The sequence below is a fragment of the Rhincodon typus genome, chromosome 22 (assembly GCF_021869965.1).
Source record: "Rhincodon typus isolate 14 chromosome 22, sRhiTyp1.1, whole genome shotgun sequence".
NCBI lineage: Eukaryota > Metazoa > Chordata > Chondrichthyes > Orectolobiformes > Rhincodontidae > Rhincodon > Rhincodon typus.
Genome location: NC_063353.1, coordinates 28,941,983 through 28,960,179, shown reverse-complemented (window position 1 = coordinate 28,960,179; position 18,197 = coordinate 28,941,983). Strand labels below are relative to the sequence as shown.

At 39.6% G+C, this 18,197-nt stretch overlaps 1 protein-coding gene across 1 annotated transcript in view; it reads left to right on the top strand.

The window, feature by feature from the left end:
• The window catches only part of LOC125485732 (F-box/LRR-repeat protein 5-like), an 80,517-nt gene that overhangs the window by 16,930 nt on the left and 45,390 nt on the right, over positions 1–18,197 (top strand). Inside the window, exon 3 of the mRNA XM_048609962.1 lies at positions 17,252–17,361. Coding sequence (XP_048465919.1) covers positions 17,252–17,361 — 110 coding nt within the window. The remainder of the gene's footprint in view (positions 1–17,251; positions 17,362–18,197) is intronic.

Genomic DNA, 18,197 nt, shown 5'->3' with positions numbered 1-18,197 from the left:
TGAAATGTGGCAGGGTCTGGTTTTAAATGAAGAGAACCCAATTTTAGTAAGACAGACCTTACTGAGAAGCACCAAATTCTAAAGGCATTATGTTGCCCTATTCATATTTTTTTAACTTGCAGGATGTTCTCACTGCATTTGGTGTATCTTTAAAAGGAAACACTTCCCACTGAAGCTGATCTTCCTGAAGGACTTCAATTTTAGTATCAATTGATCTCCTCTATCAGGCATATGTTGCTAACCAAGCCAAAAAAAAATTTCTTTCCCACTGTTAGTGAAGCTCTACTAATACCTTGTTTACTGAGTTTTTCTTCAAAACCTCATGCCACTAGCCTCACTTTAGCCATGTAGGACCAGTCAGTAACACCTTTTTGCTGCATATACACCTGTGTGATAGGACAGGACTTTGTGGGAAGTTAGGGACGAAATTGCGGGGCCCCTTGCAGAAATATTTGTATCATCTATAAACATAGATGAGATGCTAAATGGCTGGAGTGGCTAATGTTGTGCCTTCGTTTAAGAAGGGATGAAAGGAGAAGTCTGAGTTTGGTGGTGGCTAAGTTGTTGAAAGTGATTCTAAGAGATAGGATTTATATGCATTTGGAGAGGCAAGGAATGATTAGGGACAGTCAGCATGGTTTTGTGTGAGGGAAATCGTGTGTCACAAACTTGATTGGGTTTTTTGAGGAAGTTACCAAGAAGATTGACGAGGGCAGAGTGGTAGACATTGTTTACTTGGATTTTAGTGAAGCCTTTAACAAGGTTCCATGTGGTAGACTAATTAGTAAAGTTAGGTCACATGGGATTCAGGGAGAGCTTGCCAGTTGGATACAAAATCAGGTTAAAGGCAGGAGACAGCGAATGATGGTGGAGGATTGTTTTCTGGACTGGAGGCCTGTGATCAGTGGTGTTCCACAGATGTTGGTACTGGGTCTATTTTTGTTTGTCATTTATATAAATGATTTAGGTGAGACTACCAAAAGCATGGTTAGTTACTTGCGGATGACACCAAGATTGGTGGTATAGTGGACAGTGAAGAAGGTTGTCTAAGATACAAAGAGATCTTAATCAATTGGGTCAATGGGCTGAAAAGTGACAAATGGTGTTTAATTTGGATAAATGCAAGGTATTGCATTTTGGTAAAACAAACAAACAAAGATAAGACTTATACAATTAAAAGTAGGGCATTGGGCAGTGTTGTAGAACAGAGAGAGCTAGGGGTTCAGGTACATAATTCTTTGAAGCTTGCATCACATATAGACAAGATAGTTAAGAAGGCATTTAGCATGCTTTGTCTTTATTGCTCAGACCTTTGAGTATAAGAGTTGGGATGTTATGTTGAAGTTGTACAGAATGTTAGTGAGGCTTTTTCTGGATTACTATGATTAGTTCTGGTCTCCCTGTTATAGGTAGGATATTATTAAACTGGAGATTTACCAGGATGTTGCTGGGAATTGAAGGTTTGAGTCATAAGGAGTGGCTGGATAGATTGGGACTTTTCTCACTGGAGTGTATGAAGTTAAATAGTGACCTTATAGAGGTTTATAAAATCATGAGGGGTATAGATAAGATGAATGGCAGGTGTTGTTTCCCTAGGGTGGGGTATTTCAAGACTGGGGGCATATTTTTAAGGTGAGAGGAGAAAGATTTAAAAAAGACATGAGGGGCAATTCTTTTACACAGAGTGGTTTGTGTGCAGAATGAAATTCCCAAGGAAGTGGTGAATATGGGTATAGTTACAATGTTTAAAAGATATTTAGATAAGTACGTGAATGAGAAAGGTTTGGAGGGATATGGGCCAAGTGCAGGCAGGTGGGACCACTTTAATTTCAGATTATGGTCAGCATAGACTGGTTGGATTGAAGGATCTGTTTCTGTGCTGTACAACTTTCTGACTCCATTGTTGTCCCCTGTGTGATAACTCATTGTATACCTTTATAGTTCTTTTTGTTTGGCACCTTTTATTAACTTGACCTCTAGTTTGTTCATAGTCACTAAGACTTACCGATCATTTGGCCTCTGCTCCTTGTGGTATTCCTTGTCTGTACTATATTTCTTGTCTTTGTTTAACTTTTTCCTCTATCTTCCCTTCTCTCTCTTTTTGGACTGCTCCTGTCTGACCTCCCTTTTCTTCTAAACAGATTTCTTTCAACAGCTCATGATTTCTTTCTAGGGGCATGTTTACTCCCAGACCCACTGTTTGAGTTTATCCTGCGTTTTCTTGCCTTCTCTGTTTGAACTTAATGTTCCCAATTATCCAGTTTTTATATTTTCTTATAGCCTTCCCTTCTCTGTTTATAATTGTCACATTTCTTACTTGACTCACCCTTCTGGTAAATATTTGACTTTGGTACCCATTTTTGGCAGTGTCCTTTTGGAATGATGAACTTATATTCACAATCAGAATTAATTTGTCCGTCATCAGACAAACTTTCAATTGTGGCAGTTTTATCTTTATAGCTCTGTCACATTTGGATATGAGTAGTATGAGGCTCATCACTATTTTTACATCTCCTTCAGAGTCTGCAATTTGTAATCCATACCAAACAATCTTGAAAAGGGTACATGAATAGTTTAATTTCCAAACTGTTGAATTATTATTATTCTGTCTTTACTAATAACTTTTCTTAGGCATCTCCATTTTGTAAGTACCTCCCTCTTAGAACAAATCATATTGGTTTTCGATGCCCTTATCTTATACGTTAGGGCTCGCTGAATTCTTTCGGAGAATTCAGCTTTAATGAAAGCCTATCTGCCTGCATGTAGTGCACTCAAATGCTTTGAAAAAGCAGTACTAATTCTGGCCCTGGGGGCTGATCATTTGTGGAACAATTAAAACCTCTGACCATCTGCAACAAATTCTTGGCATGCATAGGCCTCGCTAGTATAATGACAATCTATGGTTTGATTGATCTGCCTAAATTTTATGATCTGTTACTGTAATATCCCTTTTACATACTGCATTGATAAAACAGGTTTCCGCTACTGAGATCATAACTATTATACACATATTCACACAGAATTCTTTGAATTCATCATTAGCAAACATCCCTTCCCTCCCACTTTCAGTGAGAAATTTTGTCGGTGGTCTAGGTTTGGTCCCTATCCACTATCTCATTGCAACATCTACAAAATGTAAATTGAAAAATATTTTTCTTTATCCCACAACTTTAAATCTGTGGCTATCATTGAAATCTCTTGCTAAGAACCGATTTAATGTACACCTTGATGGTGTCTTTCCATATTTTTTACAAACCTCACATCTATCATTTGTCTCTTCTATGAGTTTATCGTACTCCTCATCACATATTCCTGCATTCTTTACTAAATGCTTTGCCTTTTAGAAGACGGTTGAGCAAATTGCCGATATAGTTTTAACACAATTAACTTTTTGTGACAATCCCACTAGGCAGTAGCTCCACCAAAGAGGATGCAAGGTATGGCTTAGCATTTTCATTACCCTACAGAAGTAACATAAGATCCAGATTATTTTTGTAACTGGAGCCTTCTGACAAATTAACTTTCATTTTAAAATGTACCTACAAGTTGATATCTTCAATGCCTATGAAGCATGGTCAGATTTTGACAAATTTGAAAAGATCAAGGATGGTACCATGGAAGGGTATATAATGCAATTTGGTAGGTTATATACAACCATTGTCCATTGTTATAAAAACTAATCTGGATTAGTAACTTCATCTTTACCTAGTTTGGCTTATGTGTGACTCCAGACTCATAGCAATATGGTTGATTTTTAACTATCCTCTGAACGGGTCTAGCAAGCCATTCAGTTGTGTAAAAGGAACAAAAATGAAACTAGACAGACATCTGGCATCAACTACCACAATGCAAACGGAGCCCTGTTGAAGTTCTCCTTAGTAGTATATATTATCTGTTCCAAGATTGGGAGAGGTGTCTCACAAGCTAGTCATCAACAGTCTGACATAGTCACACTCACAGCATCATACCTTACATACGAAGACCTACACAACACCTTCACCATCCCTGGGTATATTGTGTCCCACCTACAGGACAGACCTGCCAGAGATGGTGGTCCAGTGGTAAACAGTTGGGTGGAAGTTGCCTGGGACTCTTCAAATTTGATTCTGGATCCTTTCATGGGATCAGGTCAAGCATGGACAAGGAAATCTCCTGCTGATTACTATGTACAATCTGCAACTTCATAGTCTTGGCTTATCCCCCACTTTAGCATTATCATCAATCCAGGGGATCAACCCTTGTTCAATACACAACAGGTATACATAAAAATGAGGTATCACTCTGGTGAAGCTACAAAACAGGACTGCTTGTGTGCCAAAGCATAAGCAGCAAGTGATAGACTGAGCTGAATGATTCCACAACCAACGCAGTCTTACCAGATCTAGTTGTGAATGGCGGTGGACAATTAAAAAGCTTATTGGAGGAGGAGGCTTCACAAATATCCCCATACTCAATAATGGGGGAATGATAAGGCCAAATCATTTACATCAGTCTTCTGCTAGAAGTGCTAGAGGGATAATCCATCTTGGATTCCTCCATAGGTCTCCACAATCACAGATGGCAGTCTTCAATCGATTTGGTTCACTCCATGTGATATCAAGAAATGGCAGACCGGGCTGGATGTTGCAAAGGCAATGGGACCTGACAACATTCCAACAATAGCATTGAAGCCTTGTGTTTCAGAAGTAGCTGCGTCCCAATTAAGCTGTTCCAGATCCGCTACAAAACTAGCATGTATCCAACACTTTGGAAAATTGCCTGGATATGTGCTGTCTACAAAAAGTAAGATAAATCTAACCTGACTAATTACCTCCCCATCAGTTTACTCTCGGTAATCAGCAAATTGGTGGAAGGAGTTGTCAACAGTGCTATTAAGCGGCACTTGCAAAATAGTATTTTGCTCACTGATGCGCAGTTTGGATTCTGCCTGATGCACTAAGCTCCTGTCTTCATTATAGCCTTGGTCCAGACATAGGCAAAAGAGCTAAACTCAAACTGTGAGATGAGAGATATTTCCCTTGTCATCAAGGCAGTGTTTGACTGGCTATGGCATCAAGCAACCCCCCAGAATTGATGATAATAGAGAAAAAGAGTGAAATCTCACCACTGGTTGGGATCATACCTGTTTATTACAAACAACACTCAATTTTTTAAACAAATGGCAAAACATATTAACATCTCAGATACAAGCCAGAATTAGAATTATGTTGCCTTTTAATCCCAGAACAAACACACTAACACAACACTTATCAGATTCCCAAGTACTTTACCAAGAGAGAAAAAAAGTTGTCTTGCAGTTGCTTTTCTCCCTTCTTCTTAAACCCATTAGGTTTGTGAAAAAATTTGCCTTGCTATTTCCAAAGTAATTTGACATTCTGCAATTAATTGATGGGTCATTCTGCAATTATTTGGTGGGTCATTTGCCCTTAATAAACTATTGATTTTATTTTCAAGAAACTAGGTTTCATTCAAGCCTTTGGTAAAAATAACACCTTTAATCCATAAATTGACCAAACAATTCAATGTCTTCCAGTTCTCAACATAGTTCGTAATATGGATACGGATTCTCAACATCCCTCCACCCTTTGGAAATGAAATGCCATTTTCAAGTGAATCTCATTATGCTATAAACCTGAAGCCATATAAAGTATAAAACACAGGAATTTTAAACTTACTTTCATTCCTCCTCCCTCATAGTACAAAATCTAAACTGTTTCTTGCCATCTTCTTAATCCATATGATTCCAACGTGGTTACATTCTTAATAGGGCATCAGAAATGATATTATCCTTCCTAGCAATGTGAACAACCTTTATGTTGTAAGGCTAAATTAGCTAATGCCACCAAAACAATTTAGCAGTTTGAGTCTTAAATTTTTTCAAAAAGGCCAAGGGATTATGGTCAGTGTATATTAGCATTTCTTAGTGGTTGTAATGGACAAAACTTCAAAATGTTCATGAGCCAGCATCAATCCTAGTGTTTCCCTCTCTGCTGTCGCATATTTCTTTGATGCTGATTTAGTTTCTTAGAAAATTATCCTACTGGCTTCTCTATGCCCATTTTTTCATTTAGCAATAAGACTACATGTACCCAAGTCACCAGGATCAATTGCCGTAAAAAAATTTAGTAGAGTCGGGATGGTCAGTGCTGGCTCATTTGTTAGGATTGTGTTCAACTTCTCAAAAGTTCCGTGGCACCCTTTTCACCAAATTACTGTTGCCTGCTTTTGCAATAAATCTGTTAGGGAAGCAGTCATTGTGCTGATGTTAGTGCAACCTCTGATAGAAGGCACCAGAATTCCCTTTACTAATCTTTTTAATTACTTTATCTGGGCCGCTGATCCTGCTTTTTTAGATGCTCCCACCATAAAGATAATAATATTAACACTTTATGTCCTTTTGAAATTTTTGGGTTTCAACATGCTTATCTGCCCATTCTTTCATCTTTACCTGCAATGCTTTTATTACTCATTGCTATGAGTCTCTCCAAGAACATAGACAGATATTTCAATGAAGAGGATTCATCTTTCTATCCTAAAAATGTTTCCTTGATGAATTTTTATAACCCTTATCTCATGGCCATAAATTAATTCAAAGATATTAAACCCAGTTAATAACGTATCACGATTTCCCATTTAGTTATATCAAAACCTCAGGGGCAGCATGATGGCTCAGTGGTTAACACTGCTGCTTCACAGTGCCAGGGACCTGGGTTTGATTCCTGCCTCGAGGGACTGTCTGTACGGAGTTTACACATTCTCCCTGTGTCTGTGTGGGTTTCCTCTGGGTGCTCCGCTTTCCTCCCACAGTCCAAAGATGTGCAGGTTAGTTCATGCTAAGTTGCCTATAATGCCCAGGGATGTGCAAGCTAGATGTATTAGCCTTGGGAAATGTGGGGTTACAGGGATAGGGTGGGGCATGTGTCTGGGTGGAATGCTCTTTAGAAAGTTGGTGTGGACTTGATGGGCCAAATGGCCTGTTTCCACACTGTAGGGATTCTATGAACCAGTACTTTCACTGTTCTTGGTAGCACAAGTCCTCATGTTATAATGAGTGCTGGTTAAGCTACGTGTGTTCCACAAACTCACTCTTGAGAAGATTTAAGACTAGATTATCTGACTGTTTAAAAAGGTTTTCATTGGTTTTAAATGTACTTTCTAGGTGTTGCTGTCTTTAGTACATAATGCAAGTGAAGCACACAATTAGGACTATTAGTTAGAACTTGGTTCATGAGTCTTTAGAATGTAATTGGAGAATTTTTAAACCTGGATACCATGACTTGGCATTGATGCAACACATCTTGTGTAACAAATACTCAATGCCAAAGGTACTTGCCAGTATCTCTTCAATCGAATATTCATAGGAAGGAACAAGAGCTTCCAACCCTATCATTGGACTTCCAGCCTTATCAATAACCAATGGATTGGTCGTGAATGTGTTTTTGCTATAACATTTATTTCTCTGTAACCTTTGCAGAAAGTTGACCCATCAGGTATAGGAACTCAGACTGGAGATGTCCAGCTGCTTTGACTGGGTTCAGTTGAGTGATTTTCTAGGTGTTTCTGATCAGTCTGTTCAGAAGTGTTATGAAAAAGCTTTGGAGCAGGTGAGACCTGAGGCTAGGCTACCTAGCTCAGAGGTAAGGACACCTCCACTGCACCGTGACAGCCCTTGACGTGATTTTCTGCATATTTTCTGATTAACCTCTCAGAGATGTTATTACACACCTCTGGAACAGGTGGGACTTGAACCCAGGCCTCCCAGTCCAGAGTAAGGAACACTACCTCTGCACCACAAAAAGGTCCCCAACATTTCTAATCAACCTGTTCAGAAACGTTATTACACAACTCTGGGAAAGGTGGGACTTCAGCCTGAGCCTCCTGGCCCAAAGGTACCACTGCAGAACAAGAGCTCTTCAAGTGAATTTGTAACATATATTGAACTTCCAGTTTCACCTGAGCCTATTTCTCTGTATTTAAACAATAAGGATGTTTGTATTGATGAAGATTTCCCTGCATCCACAGCATGTGTACTTAAAGTTGTACACCTGATTTATTTATAAGATTACCTTTAATTTCGTAAATCACCTAACTAGACGCTCTCTATCCTTCTAAGTGCATGAATACAGTATCTAATTGTCCCAGTGTTTCAGTATTAGCTAACCAGATAGTAGGAGGTTCAATTTGTGAATTGTCTGTATCTTCTTCCACATCACTTTCAATTTGTCTGTATTCTCCACTGTTCTAAATACCCAACATCCCTGCTCCTTCTTATCTTCCTTTCTACGACAGTATCATTTCTACATGTTGATATCATATAATAAGTTTCTTCCTGCAATCTAGAGAATCAATCAGTCGATTACTTCATTAAACTTCTTAATACCTTGTGTGGACCACTGATTCTTGTTTTCAGATGTTCCCCCTGTAAGGGTAACAATGCTACGTCTTCAACTCCTGTTTGAAATATTTAAGTTTCAGAAATGTCTATTTGCTAGTTCTTGCAGCTTTGCTTGTGATGTTTTTAAATTGTATTACTTTCTTATGAGTCTGTCTAGAAACACAGACACATAATCTGAACAGATAGGATTAATCTTTCTGTTGTAAGAACATTTCCTTGATGAATTTAAGTAGACTTCTATCAATGGTCATAAATTAATTCAGATGAACTAAATCTTTTTGATTCATCTGATGAATCTCTGGTAGAACCATTAGAAAATCCAAACCTTTGTCCCAGTTTTGGGGGTGTTCATCCAAGTGCTTGAATTGTTGTCTTGACTGTCTGATGGTATTTCTCTAACACTCTGTATTACTGTGGGTGATTATGGTATGGGCTTCAACTGTTTTAAAATCAAGTCATGGATTATACCTCAGAGTACAACAGGACCTTGATCAGATGGGCCAATGGGTCCAGGGGTGGCAGGTACAGTTTAATTTAGATGAATGTGAGGTGCTGCATTTTGGAAAGGCAAACTGGGGCAGGACTTATACATTTAATGGTAAGGTCCTGGGGAATGCTGCTGAACAAAGAGACCAGATTCATAGTTCCTTGAAAGTGGAGTCCCAGGTAGACAGGATAATGAAGAAGGCGTTTGGTATGCTTGCCATTATTGGTCAGTGCATTGAGTATAGGGGTTGGGAGGTCATGTTGTGGCTGTATAAGGATATTGGTTAGGCCACTTTTGGAATACTGCATGCAGGTCTGATCTCCCTACTATGGGAAGGATGTTGTGAAACTTGAAAGAGTTTAGAAAAGATTTACAAGGACTAAGACAGGGTTGGAGGGTTTGAACTATAGGGAGAGGCTGAATAGGCTGGGGCTATCTTTCCTGGAGCATCAGATTCTAAGAGGTGACCTTATAGAGGTTTATACAATCAGGAGCGGCATGGATAGTGTGCCAAGGTCTTCTCCCTGGGGTGGGGAGTCTAAAACTAGAGGGCATAGGTTTAAGGTGAGAGGGGAAAGATTTGGAAGGGACCCGAGGGGCAACTTTTTCATGCAGAGGGTGGTGCACGTATGGAATGAGCTGCCAGAAGAAGTGGTGGAGGCTGGTACAATTACAACATTTGAAAGGCATCTGGATGGGTACATGAATAGGAAGGATTTAGAGGGATATGGGCCAAATGCTGGCAAATGGGACTAGATTAATTTAAAATATCTGTTTCGATGCTGTACAGTTCCATGACTCTATGACTCTATGTTATGACAAATTTTTGACATAAAATTTGAACCTTTGTCTGACTGTAATTGATAGTATATAACAAGTACAAAATTGAGTTTGTTTTGTCATAACTACTTTAGCTGTGAGTATCTACTAGGATGGCCTCTGGAAACTGAGTTGCTGATCCGTAATAGTAACGGTGTCCCACTATCATTTTTGGGAATGGTTCTACACAGTCTACTAATGTCCTATTGAATGCTTCCTCAAAAACTGGTATGAATATTGAAAATCCCATTTTCATTGGATATTGAAGTTTTCCCAGCATTTGGCATGGATGGCATATTTTACAAAACTGCACCATGTCCCTGTGAAGACCTGGGAAGTAAAAATTCTGCTTTATTGATGCTTGATGTTTTTAATTCCTTGAGGTGCTGCTGCAGGTATTTCACATGCTACCTGCATTATCTGGGCAGTATACTGCCTGGTCAACAACTGCCCACTCTTCGTCTGAAGGTCTGTGAGGATGTCTCCATGTCCTTATCAAAATCCTGTTTTAACATGACAGCACCCCCAGAACTCTCTCAGTGCTTAGCTTCAATGTGGGCTGATGGTGCTTACTTGCTTAACCTCAGATCTCTTTGCTGAGAAGACTTATTGAACACTTCTTTTGGATTATCCACATCCTTTTGTTCTCATAAGAGAACAGGTAATGAAGCCTTACTGCTCCACAAGCTGTACTAAAAATGTAAATGTTTTATTGAATTGTCAAAATGGTCGATTTGTCTCTCTTTTATAGCACCATCCAGAGTAAAATAAATGTCTCTTTAATTAACTCAAACAGAAGTAATTTATTCCTTAAAGCAAGACTTGTTCTTTAGGTATGTGGCAAAATTAGTTCATCAGAGCAATCCCGCGTTTTTTTTCTTTTGCACATGCACAGATCCACAGCAGCAAATTCTGGAACACGTGTGCTCAGCTGGAGTACTAAGACGGAACAATGATTGACAACTATGTCCCGTTAATCCAAGACACACAGACAAGAGAATCACATATATTTTGGGTTTCAAAAAACAACAAAAAAAGGTACAACCCCCCCACCCGCTTTGGGTTAAGGGTATGAGTTCAGAAGATAGGGTAGGTTGATTTCTCAGTTCCTTCGACTTCCTCTCAATGAAATCTGATTGCTGACAGTCACTGAACGATGTAAGATCTAAACATTCAGATTTGAAGCAGTTAAGAATCCTGATATTTACAATTTATCAGGCTGCACAAATGCTTCACTGAAAGATCTTTCAGCCAGTTTTCCTTTGCCACTTACTGTCACAGCAACTTCAGACCTGAGGTTATTGCTGGGAAATGCATTGCACAGATTCTACGGTTTATCCAAGTGTTTTTTTTTCCAGCATTAAGAAGCTTAAAATCCACCCCATATCTCTCTCAAATGCATAACTGGACTCCACTATTATGTCCCAGTGAAATAGTTTCAGATTGGCTCCCATATTGCAAAATGTTATGGGTTTAGTTTTATCATTTGAAGAATAAGGAGTTACATTTCCTCTTGACAAATGTTTTTACATCTCTCATCTACCTTGTTCATTTCTCTGGCACTTACAGAAATGTTCACCGTTGGTCTCATAATTATAGTTGAAGCTACAATTTGATCTGAAGACAGGAAGGACTGCAGATGCTGGAAACTAGAGTCAATAAATGTGGAACTGGAAAAGCACAGCAGGTCATACAACATCCGAGGAGAAGGAAAGTCAATGTTTCGGGCTGAAACCCTTAGTGGGGGTTTCAGCTGAAATGTTGATTTTCCTGCTCCTCAGATGCTGTCTGACGTATAATTTGATCAGTTGTGTTTTTCATTCAGGGCTCTATTTATGGAATCATTGTTATGAACCCCAGTAAGCCCCATAGGTTTTCCATGTAAGGCAAAGGTGTCCTATTTTATTATAATGGAAACACTTCAGCCTTTGATTTTCACTTCCAACCACAGCAATTTCCTTTCTGGACTGAGGAGCAATTCCTCGGGGCATTTCTAGCGGTCTCTTATTTACCCTGCCAACTTGCCTTCTTTTCACTCTCCTGCTTGCTATCTTCTCAGTTTATGGGGGTGATGGATAAAACATTTAACTTTATGGATCAAGTTAGTCGTGTCTGCTGTGTGTCCAGCTGTTGCAACCATCTGGTCTTCAACATTAGTTCAAATTACTGGAGAAAGTGAATTTTTAAATTCTTCTTAGTGAATAATTTCCCCGACATCTTCATATGTGGCATTTACTTCTAAATCTCACATTCAACCGTCAAAATTACTTTGTTTTACAATTTCACATTTAACATAAAGTCTGCCTAGCTGTTTCCTTATGTTTCAAAACTTCTGCCTGTACACATCAGGAGCTAACTATATGTTAACAAGAATTTTTTTTACTCCATTAAATCAATAAAAAAAAAATTGCTTCCAAAGTCTCATGAGCTCTACCTGTCAACCTGTATTGCATGAGCTATGTCTGGTTGCTCACCTTCGTTCACTTTGGTAGTTGTGCTATTTTCTCACATGCAAAAAAGAATGCCTTCACTTCCTTTTCCTCAAATTTTGTTAGGGTCTGAGCAAATTTGAATATTTGCTTTCTGGTCTTTTGGTTAGATATAAGCTTTTCCTCATCAGAATTTTCATCTACTTCAGAGATGTTTTCATCTAACTCCATCCTTCTAAGCTGGTATTCTATTTTCAATTCCCCGCTTTATTCTTTTATCTGTTCTTAAATAATGATTGCAGCCACTTAAGCTCTACTTACCTTTCCATTCTGTCAATTTCAATGCTGTTTCATTTTCTTTCTCTCTCTTTTTGGAATCCTCTTTATAACAGCTTAATTTCTTTATCAAATTCAAGCTGCTTTAATTGTAACTCAGTTATAATTAACTCTGAATACTCACACCCTTTTCTATTTCCACTAAATCCAAATTCTGTTCTAAAACACCAATTATCTCTGCCTTATTAGCTTTTGTTGGAAATTTCACCTTTAATGCCTTTGCCAATTGTATTAGCTTAGCCTTAGTTAAATCTTGTGAACCAATCAGTTATACTGTTTACACTTGTGAGAAGCTTTTGGCCTTAGTTTTGGCTTCCAATGCTATTCTGGTTTTATAAAATGAAAAACCTGGTAACCATTTTTTCATCCTTAACCAATTATTATTAGCCCATGTTCAATTACCCTTTGTCCTTGTCCAGTATTCCAAATGAGCTGCCAAATTATGTTACAACTGTGACAGGAAGACTGCACTAATTATCAAGCCTCACATCTGTACGAGTCACACCATTACTGTAAATGAACTCCCTCTATTATCTCCCTTAAAAAAATCTCTGCTTGGTTATTTTCCCAAGTCATTTGACTTTCTGCAATTAACAGATGACTTGCAGTCTACTTTAATTTGTTGCCTTAATTTCCGAGAAACCTCACGTGTTCCCATTAAACTTCTGGTTAAAAACCCTTTTTAATCCAGAAACTGACCAAGTAGCTTAATATCTTTCAGTTCTCCATATAGTTTGTTAACATAAATGCACATTTCTAACACTTCCACTCCCTCAATATTATACTGTTCCATGGCCACAACGTGACCTTCCTCTAAATCTGCATTTGTTTGCCTGGTGCCTGAACTGGTCAGGAGTTAACACAATAATACATTCCTCCAAGTATTTTAGTCGTTATGGTGGACTGTTATCTTCTTCATTACATGGCTCTTCAAAGATGTGTGGAGCTTGAAAACTGTGATGAACTGAAAGACAACAGCTCATTGAAGGAAATAATGGGGCAGAAGCTAATAGAAGAGACCAGAACCCCTACGTTTGGAAGCAGACTATTCTGCCCATTGAAATATACTGACCCTTCAAAGAGCATTCCACCCAGATCAACCCTATCCCTGTAACCCTTCATTTCCCCTGGCTAACCCACCTAACCTGCACATCCCTGGACACTATGGGCAATTCAGCATGGCCAATCCACCTAACCTCCACATCTTTGGACTGTGGGAGGAAACCCACACAGACATGGGGAGAACATGAAAACTCCACACAGACAGTCGCCCGAGGATAGAATTGAACCCGGGTCCCAGGCACTGTGAGGCAGCAGTGCTGACCACTGAGCTACCATGCAGCCCTCAGGTGACAATGGAGGATGTAGCTTGATGAGTTGCTGTGGCTGTTTGGAGTGTGAGGGTTTTGTCTGGGTGCCATGAATATCGTTTAACATCCTATCTGGCAATGTTTCACAGATCTCCTCTGACACAAGATGAAGTAAGATGCAGCCTGGAACATCTGATCACTTACTGCCACTGAAGGAACTAAATCTGTTGCTATCTTTATTGAGGAGTCTTTGAACCCATCACTTTATACCTTTTTGTTCTGCTATCAATGAAAGAGGTCTCAGGTGCATGAGACTTAATATGTCATTATTAAAACGCAGTGCTCAGACAGAATATACTGTAAAAAGACATCCCGGAGAACCCATTTTGCAGAACATGGCAGCAGGGTGGCTCAGTGGTTAGCATTGCTGCCTTACAGCACCAGGGAACCGGGTTCAATTCCACCTCGGGAGTCTGTTTGTATGGAGTTTGCGGTTCTCCTTGTATCAGCGTGGGTTTCCTCTGGGTGCTCTGGTTTCCTCCCATAGTCCAAAGGTGTGCAAGTTGGGTGGATTGGACATGCTAAAGCATCCAGGGATGTGCAGTCCAGGTGGATTAGCCATGGAAAATGCAGAGTTACAGGGATGGGGTATGGGGTATGTGTCTGTGTGGAATGCTTATCAGACAGTTGGTGCAGACCTGATGGGTCAAATGGCCAGCTTCCACACTGTAGGCATTCTATGATTTACAGTGGCCTCATTGCTTGACCAGTTCCAGAAGAAGTGGAGGCAACTTGTTTCTGCTGAGATGTGCTTATAGGTTGTTCTTATCGAGGATTGGCAGGAGGGGCATCACCAGAGGTTGTTGCACTTGTGTCATTGCTGAAAGGGTCCCCATCACTTGACACTCCTACTCAGAGCCTCCCATCATCAGAAAAGCAAAGGAGGGTTGGAACCCTTACCATCTTCATGCCTTGACTCACCCTCTTGATGCCTGGAGGATATTATGTTCTTTATTTATGGTAACCATATATAAAGATTGGGAAAACATTTCCATTTTTTTATTCGCTCATGGAACATGGGTGTCATTGGCTGGATCAGCATTTATTGCCCATCCTTAATTGCTCCTGAGAAGTTGGTGGCAAGCTGCCTTCTTGAACTGCTCCAGTCGATGTGCTGAATGTGTTGTAGGTTATTAATTTGAAATAAGGCTATATGCGTAGGCTACCTACATGGATCTGATCTCTACACCGGCTATAAACTGAATACAAGTCATGGAATTAATACATAATATCCTGTTGAAGTGATAATGATTGACAGCATTTTTAAGGTACATCCCCTTAAAATGTCAAGTACCTTGTGATAACAGAAGGGTACTCTGGTTTCATAATAAGCAGCACCCCTCCACACTTCTGTGCTATGAGTGCCACTGATTGGTCCAGGCTGAATAGTATGCCATGTATTCTATAGACATTAGCACACAGTTCCTGCGTGTGCTCCAGATGCTACTGAGTTAGCTAGTACTTGAGATTGGTCACTCTGTCTATGAACAAACACATATGTTCATAGTCCTGAGACAATGTGTCACATATGAGCTGGATGAACACTGTCATTCTTTGTTCTTGACCCCGAAATACCTCAGGGAACTGGTGTGGCCATTTCCTGATGCAGGTCTAGATAGAGACTTCTATTTTGTGACTCTTGAGACTCTGCAAATGAGCCCAGCTCAATGAGACTGGGTCTGTCCTCTTTATTCCACGGGGAAACTGACTGCAGCTGCAACTTTCTCTGTCATTTTCTACTACAGACTAGTGCCATGCTCTAAATCTGTGCCATCTATGTGAATACAAGGACCAACCAAAAGGAGAGCAACTGTGCTTGTGAGCTGTGAGGATGCTTTAGCAGCTTTCTCATTGTCATCTGAGGAAGTGGAGGGAGAGGGAGTTTGTCTTGCAATGTGGATATTTGCAGCTATGAGAGACATAAGAAAAGATGATGAGATGTGGCTTAAGGGAGTTCCAGCCTCTGCATGGTTGAAGTGCATTGCATCCTGTAATGAGTTTTCATCTTTTTTAACCATCTGCACCATGGGTGCCAATTTCAGCAGGGCCAACTTCTTTCTCATTCTTAACCCTAGGTATTTCTATGATGTGATCCTCCATTGGTTCAATTATTTGGATAACCCCGTTCCAGATGTTTGGGCTGTATTTGGGCATTTGTTACATTTCTCCTCCAAGGCTAAAAAACAACAGATAACAGACTACTGTCCTCCATTAACACTGACACCTGCCCCTAATTGATAGAAGCCTGCTTTAGCAGTGGTTACAGGCCCTTAGCATTATAATTCTGATCCTGAAGGTCCTCAACTGGGTGTGTCTACTGGAGGATGTGTACACAGAGGCCAGTCCTGGAAATTGGGTGTTCACTTACTTTTCCAGAGCATAAGAAGTCTTTGAACCTTTTTTCGTCCTGGATCTGGAATTGTTCATCCATCAATAATGTGTTTTACATGGGTGCTATTTCAATCCAGTCCTGCTGCCCTCTGAGAAAAGGACATCCTTCCTCAACCCCACTGTCATCTGCATCACTTCAATATCATCCCCAGAAAAGCAGTCGGTGCCCTTTCCTGGGTCTCAGGCCTTCAGTTCTCCTCAGGAAGTATGCAACTTAAAGTTCAGTGGCAGTCTTTACTCTTTTTCTGAAGCAGTGTAATGGCTGCTGTGGAGTGTTTATTGGGTCCATACTTCATTTGACCCTTCCCTGTACTTGCCTATATGACTATTAATTAGCCATCAAACAAATCTCCGTGTCATTGCTCCCTTGAAAGTCATAATTTAGTACCGTTTTCCTAGGGAGAGATTTAGGACCTCAAAACCATCACAACACTAAAGTGTTTCAGTGACCCTCCCTCCACAGAAGAGTTATGGCTATTTTACTTTCCAACATTGGCAGACAGGCTTTGTAGGCGAATACTGCCATACAATATTCGGCATGCTTGGCTGTTGAGCTTCTATCTTTAAATTTATGTTACATTCCTTAAAACTTTTCACAGTATTTATTTATCTGATCAAATGTGTGAATGTCAATTGTCATTGCTTAGGTGATGGCAATTACCTTAATATAAGGTTTGAATTGAAAGGAAGATAACTCTTATTATGAGCAAGATGAAAATGACCCCAAAAATGCAGTGCACTGGGCGTCTCTAAATGGGGTAGTTATCAGATTGAGATTCCTGAAAACCCTATAGTTATCTTTTGGAAAGCTCCTAAAATGGTGTTAATGGAATTGGAGACTTGTAACTTCCATAAATGTGAGCTTACAAACATGAGATGTTATTACTTACACAAACGTATGTTGATTTCAGTCTGATCATTAAAGATCTTTTACTATGACGCAATCATATTATGGATAGAAATATTACGCTAATGTCCATTCACTGTTACATTCTTATAATTTATTAATTTATTCTTTTTCTAGTGGCAGTGAAACATTTACAACATGTCAATGATCAGCTTTTGTGCAAGATTATTTTACAATCGTGGAGTACTTTGGCAAAAGAGACGAGGAAAACCCGAGAGTACTTTGACGTAAGTAATCTTCTTTGACTGCATGTATCTCTAATACATTTAAATGTGTATGCATCATGTTTGGAAGTAAACACCTTCTCTATGTTTATTACTCTTTTGCCATACCCCTAGGTCCTATCTTTTTTGAGTTGTTCCTGGCACAACCAACTCATTTTCAACCATTTATGCTTCACATTAGCACCCTACCTAGCATTCATCACTCTCTGCCTCGGTTTATCATCAGCAATCTCTTTCTTTGCCAATCGCTTTTCTTCTTTCCTTCTCTCTCTGTCTGTCTGGGTTCTGTCTCCATGTACTCTGTTCACTCCTTCCACCCCTAAATACTACCCTCTTGTCAGCCTTTTCCATTTCTGATGAAGAGTCAAGGATCTTGGAAATGGTAACTCTGTTTCTCTGTTTACAGTTGCTGCCAGACCTACCGAGTTTCTGCAGAACTTTCTGTTTTTGTAATTGCAACCTAGAAATTTGATTAACCCTTCAATATAGCAGCCAATGAAGTGAATGCTCATTTTCAGCTGGAAGTTCTTGTTTTATTTTAGGAATGAAAATAGGTATTGTTGGCCTAAACCTGAATTTGTGAAACAGACCCAGAATCATTGAACCATACAGTACAGTACAGAAGAGGCCCTTCAGTCCAATGAGCCTGAACTGTCAAGAATACACTACTACCTGCACTGGTCCCACTTTCTAGCACTGGGCCCATAGCTTTGAATGTTATGATACTTCAAGTGCTCACCTAAGTACTTTTTAAAGGTTGTGAAGTTTCCTACCACAACTACCCTCCCAGGCAGCACATTCTAGACCTCAAGAATGCATTCAAAGCTGTAGTAAAATGT